Below are 5823 nucleotides of genomic sequence, written 5' to 3' on the forward strand. Positions count from 1 at the left end.
ATAGATGTTGGCGGTGATGACTAACAGGTGAATGCCAACTAGAGGCAGTGATTGGTGATAGTTTTGGTTGATGGTGGTGGATCAAGGTAGTAGCTAGTGGTGGCGATTATGATTGAGGATGGTGGTAGTTGGTGGTGATAGTTAATAATGACGGGTGGTGGTAGGTTATAATGATGGGCAGTGTCGGCTGTGGTTGTTGATGGTGGTGGGTGGTTAGTTATGGTAGTTGAGGTGAATATGAGTGTTGATTGTGGTTGAGAATGATTGTGGTGAGAGTGGTGAGGATGGTGGGTGGTGAGAGTCGATAATGGCGGCGACTATGATTGAGGACGATGGTGGTCTGGTGGTGGCAATGGCGGTGGTGGCGTGATGGTAGTTGATAATGGTAGGCAGTGGCGGTAGTTAATAATGAATATGGATGATAGCATCTTAATGAAATTAAGTCTCTGTTATAGATCTTAATCATACAGACATACTCAGACCTATTAAGTAGTTGTGAAGTTAAAAAAATAAGCACATATAATGATTAAGATCTGAATAATTAAAATTTAAATTTTAAAAACAAACACACTTAATGTTTGAGAAGGAAACCTAAGTCTCATTGTCTGTTTCTGTCTTTTCTTTTCTTGTTTTCCTTTCTTTTTTCTTGATAAAGTATTCTTTTTCTTTTTCAGTTCAGTTTGTGGAATCCACGTCGGTAAATACTAACCAAATTGGCAATGCAAAGTTGGAATATATCACGAGAGACTACAAGCCCTGTTGAAGCGGTCCAAGGCCCCCAAAATACACAACCTGTTTTTAATTTAACTTAGATATTATACTATCATAATATTTACATACTATAATTTTGTATAAAAAACAATTTATAATATTAAAACTACTAAATTACCTGTTGTAACAGGTAAAAGAAAAATATTTTACAAATTCGTGGAAAACATAAAAAAGACAAGAGTGTCATATATAACTCACTCTCTCTCACAGATATTGTGTTTCCTGAACTCCGCGGCGTAGATCCGAGGAGTTTTTGGAAAAAAAGCAGTAGTCTTTGAAAAACCCTAATCCTCAAAAATCCCTCTCAAATCTTCAGATCTCCCTTTAACACACTTCATATCGTTATCAGGTAACTCTATTCTCCTTCCTTTTTCCTTGTTTGTTTGTCTGTTGATTTTACATCTATTTCCTAGGGTTTCGTATCGCTAACTTTTGGTTTAATTAAAAGTTTGAGTTTTTATGATTCGTCGGTGTTGAATAATACTTTTCTGCAACTGGGTGTTGTTGTTTTGACGTGTTTGCTCTTCTCTAATGTGGGTTTAATTAGATTTGTGATTTAATTTATTGGAAAACGAGCGATCTATTTATTCTTCTTTTATTTTTGTGTTTTGGAGTAGTGTGCAAAATTACTGAGTATTGGAATGAAACAGTTCCTATAAAGCGAAATGGATATTGACGATTCATAATTTTTTATCACAATTGAGGATTTATAAAGCTGGCCCCAACTAGCTTGGAATTAGTACTCCATTCCAGTTTATGTGAACCTATTTGTTTTTCGAGATTCAAACTATGTAAACTTTGACCAACACTTTGAAATACATTTTTTCATCATATTGTTATGACAAGAATTGCAACTTATAATACTTTTCGTATAGTGTTTTGAGAATCTAAATTTTGACTTTAAAATATTGAGTTAATCTTATCTAATTTAGCTTCAAATATTAGTCAACTTGACCCCCGAAAAACGTAAAAATTTCACATAAACAAGAATGATCGAAGTAGTTGAGTGGCCTACTAAAGGGGTTAGCTTTGCAAAGATTAGAGGTGGGGTAGTTTTGGAAGCACATGCAAGGAGAATATAATGTCTAGATGTGCCATCTGTGCTTTATATGCCTTGTAAAACTTAACATTCTTGCGTTTTGCAAACCCACACCAGCCACTGAATGTAGGACGAGTTAATTCCTATCCGTTCTAGCTAGTAGGCCTTAAAAGCGATGAGTTTTCCTTCTTTTTTGAGCTCTCAGCTTGAGCTGATCTTATTCAACAGATTGTGACTTTCTCACTTGAGCTTTCTGTCAAAATTCCATTGATGGACTGGTGGACTCATTAGACTCTTCTATCTAAGCTTGAGACTATATCCTCTTGACGAGTGATGTGTGTCTGACTTGGAATCCCTTCTGCACTTGTTGATACCTTATTGAACCAACAGTGAGTACCCATTGTTTGTTTAGGGCCATCTCACCTCCTCCAACACTTCCTCATTCCCCGCCCTTGTTCCCTTGATCAAGTGTCATAGCTATAGATATTGGTTCTGCTGTCTAGCCAGTTTCAAACAGTTATTTCTATCTGTATTCCGCTTTTTTTACTTTTTCAAAAAAGAAAATGAGCAAGGATGCATCTTGATGCCTGTGCTTGCCTTCTAACAAATGAAGGAAAAACAAATAATGTTATTGATACTGTGTGAATAAAATTTTATTTGTGATTTATTGAAGTGTTTTATATGTACAGCTACCTTACATATTATTTTATATGTCATGGGTTAAGCTTCGACCTTTCCTTTTTATCATCTATAAGATGTTCAATGAACAGCTATGTGACTGATAAGATTTGTTTTTCTTTAATTGAAAATAGTTTTGGGAACGGCATCAAAAAAATTGCTGATACCACTAATTAATTGATGTATTTGTTGTTTTATTTCCTGCAGTTATGGCAGGCTTGGCACCAGAGGGTTCTCAATTTGATGCTCGTCAGTATGACGCCAAAATGACAGAGCTGTAAGTTATTTCTTCTCTGTCCTATATTGTAGTCATCGTAATCTGGTTGCAGAAAACCTTCCTGCTCTTTTTCTTAATAGTTCTTTGATTATCTCTTTATGCTGTTCTTTGGCCCTTAGCCTTTGCTCATTGAGACTTTTGTGGTTGTGTTGATATGCCAAAAACAGGCTTGGTACTGAACAGCAAGAATTCTTCACATCATACGATGAGGTTTACGAAAGTTTTGATGCCATGGGTTTGCAAGAAAACCTTCTGAGGGGCATTTATGCCTATGGTAAATTCACATCTCCTTATAATTCTGGTGTTCTTTTTTCCCTTCCCAGCTTTAGCAGGGCACTGAACATTGATTTGAATTTCTTGAAGGTTTCGAGAAACCATCTGCTATTCAGCAAAGGGGCATTGTTCCCTTTTGCAAGGGCCTTGACGTTATCCAGCAGGCACAATCTGGGACTGGAAAGACAGCAACTTTCTGCTCTGGAATTCTCCAGCAACTTGATTACAGTTTAGTTGAATGTCAGGCTCTGGTTCTTGCACCAACCCGTGAGCTAGCTCAACAGATTGAGAAGGTTATGCGGGCACTTGGTGACTATCTAGGCGTGAAGGTTCATGCTTGTGTTGGGGGTACTAGTGTCCGTGAGGATCAGCGTATCCTTCAGAGCGGTGTTCATGTCGTGGTTGGTACTCCAGGCCGTGTCTTTGACATGCTGCGCAGGCAGTCTCTTCGCCCTGACAACATCAAGATGTTTGTTTTGGATGAAGCCGATGAAATGCTCTCTAGAGGTTTCAAGGATCAGGTTGCCCTTTTGCTTTAATTTTTGTTGTTTTATTTTTTTTAGTTGTAGGATTTACTTTTTTGTTTTGTTACTCAGTGATGTTTCTGTGTTTGAAGGTTAAATAACAAATTAGAATTCGATTATTGCCTGTTCTTCTTTACTAGCAAAGTAGAATTCACCTTTTCTTTTTGTGCTAAAGTAAAGTGGAATTCACTTCTTAACTGTGGTTACTTATTAGATAGTGAACTAATTAGTCTTCCATGATATTTTAGGTCTACCTTATTCCCTCTTTCCATCTTCAATTATCATATTCCTGTGCCTATGAACCAGAACATTTGAAGGTCTGCATAAGACATGAGAAAACCATATCTGGCGATTTTTATGAAATTATCTTATATGTGTGCTATTTATATTATCCGTCATATGTGATCATGTGTAATCTTGATTCTTGTCAATTAATATATGAGTGCACATCTGATAACCTTTGGATCTCCACGACACTCATTTTGTGGATATGTTGGGTCTTAGAGGCCCAGCATTCATTCTCATGGCTAAGTTCGCATTGATTTCAAGAGGTTGTGTAGGTCTCACTCTTTCTTTCATTAAGTTTGATTTGCTTGAAAGTATGTACTGCTATGTGTTATTGATCAGTTTATTGGTGAATCTTCTTCTCCTCCTCTCTTTGCGTCCTTGTTGTGCTCTAAATTCTTTTAAGAATTGCTGACGGATTTTGCTGGTCTTTTCCTTCTTTGGTTTGATGATTTAGCTTGTCCTTTGACACACAAATAGTATATTATGTGTAAGCTTCTTTTTATTTTTTTCCAGATTTATGATATATTCCAACTTTTGCCACCAAAAATCCAAGTGGGTGTTTTCTCTGCCACTATGCCACCAGAGGCCCTCGAGATTACTAGAAAGTTCATGAACAAGCCTGTGAGGATTCTTGTGAAGCGTGATGAGCTCACTCTTGAAGGTATTAAGCAATTTTATGTCAATGTTGACAAGGAAGAGTGGAAGCTTGAAACACTCTGTGATCTTTATGAGACCTTGGCCATCACCCAGAGTGTCATCTTTGTTAACACTAGGCGAAAGGTTGATTGGCTCACTGATAAAATGCGTGGCCGTGATCACACAGTATCTGCAACTCATGGAGACATGGATCAGAACACAAGAGATATCATTATGAGGGAGTTCCGATCTGGCTCATCTCGTGTGCTTATCACTACTGATCTCCTTGCTCGTGGTATTGATGTTCAGCAAGTCTCCCTTGTTATTAACTACGATCTGCCGACTCAACCAGAAAACTACTTGCATCGTATTGGTCGTAGTGGCCGATTTGGAAGGAAGGGTGTTTCTATCAACTTTGTCACCAAGGATGACGAAAGGATGCTTTTTGACATACAAAAGTTTTATAATGTCGTGATTGAGGAGCTGCCAGCCAATGTTGCTGATCTCCTTTGATGTGATTTTGGTTATGGTGCGGGGAATTTTTCATTACATGAAGTATAATATATTTATTCTTAGGCTTAGTTTCACTTTGCGCTGGACTTTGTATTGGAATTGGATTGCTGGTTCCTTGATTTTGCCAAAGCACCAGCTGCTTTCCCAATTTAGTAGAACTTTGAGTCGACTATTGCAAATTTTGTTTGGTTTATCAGTTTGATGTTTAAGCATCTAATGACTTAAAATTTTGTTGTTTGAATTGACTATTTTGGGTTTAACAGAGCCATTTTTCTCTGGGAAGGGAAAGCTTTTTGATTTCTTGGCTCATTTTTAATGCTATATTCACAGTCCAGCTCTTTATGTAGTTTGCTTTTGATGTTAGTGTCCTCCCCATTCCCGCAGAAGAATATTATATAAATGTTGACAGGAGGTCATTTGCTGGATTTTTCAGATTTCTTGAGACAATCTTAGAGTATTATTTTCTGGACCATTTGAACCATCGAAATTTACTAACAAGTTACAAAGTAGTACTGGTAAATTTGCACACGTCCTAGCAAATATTTTTGATTACTCTACCTCCAATAATCACATAAAGGCTTCCAACAAAATCTTGCGAGACAGCTCAGAATTTCCTTACTTCCTTCTTCACCTACTTTTCTAATAAATCTCGAGTCTTTTCTTGTGTTGAAACAGAGAACAAAGAAAACTGAAAAGGGTCTTCATAGATCTATGGCAGAAGAAACCAGGAAGTACATTACAGCTGATGAGCTCAAGAACCACAGCAAACTAGGAGATTTGTAGATATCCATTCAGGGTAAAGTGTATGATGTATCAAATTGGGT

At 37.2% G+C, this 5823-nt stretch overlaps 1 protein-coding gene across 1 annotated transcript; it reads left to right on the forward strand.

Moving 5' to 3' along the window:
- Positions 1-947: 947 nt before the first annotated feature.
- LOC104239035 (eukaryotic initiation factor 4A-11) lies at positions 948-5178 on the forward strand. The gene is made up of 5 exons (XM_009793571.2): positions 948-1120; positions 2696-2765; positions 2933-3039; positions 3129-3559; positions 4364-5178. Exons 2-5 carry the CDS (start codon positions 2698-2700, stop codon positions 4997-4999), a joined length of 1242 nt encoding a protein of 413 aa, XP_009791873.1. The 5' UTR covers positions 948-1120; positions 2696-2697; the 3' UTR covers positions 5000-5178.
- Positions 5179-5823: the final 645 nt, after the last annotated feature.

The sequence above is a fragment of the Nicotiana sylvestris genome, chromosome 10 (genome assembly GCF_000393655.2).
Source record: "Nicotiana sylvestris chromosome 10, ASM39365v2, whole genome shotgun sequence".
Taxonomy (NCBI): Eukaryota; Viridiplantae; Streptophyta; class Magnoliopsida; order Solanales; family Solanaceae; genus Nicotiana; species Nicotiana sylvestris.

What these genes read in the sequence shown, in the direction of transcription:
- LOC104239035 (XM_009793571.2), top strand. Translation starts at nt 2,698, where the DNA reads ATGGCAGGCTTGGCACCAGAGGGTTCTCAATTTGATGCTCGTCAGTAT. An exon ending in GACGCCAAAATGACAGAGCT is followed by an intron (nt 2,766 to 2,932) that starts GTAAGTTATTTC and finishes TGCCAAAAACAG; the next exon opens with GCTTGGTACTGAACAGCAAG. An exon ending in GAGGGGCATTTATGCCTATG is followed by an intron (nt 3,040 to 3,128) that starts GTAAATTCACAT and finishes AATTTCTTGAAG; the next exon opens with GTTTCGAGAAACCATCTGCT.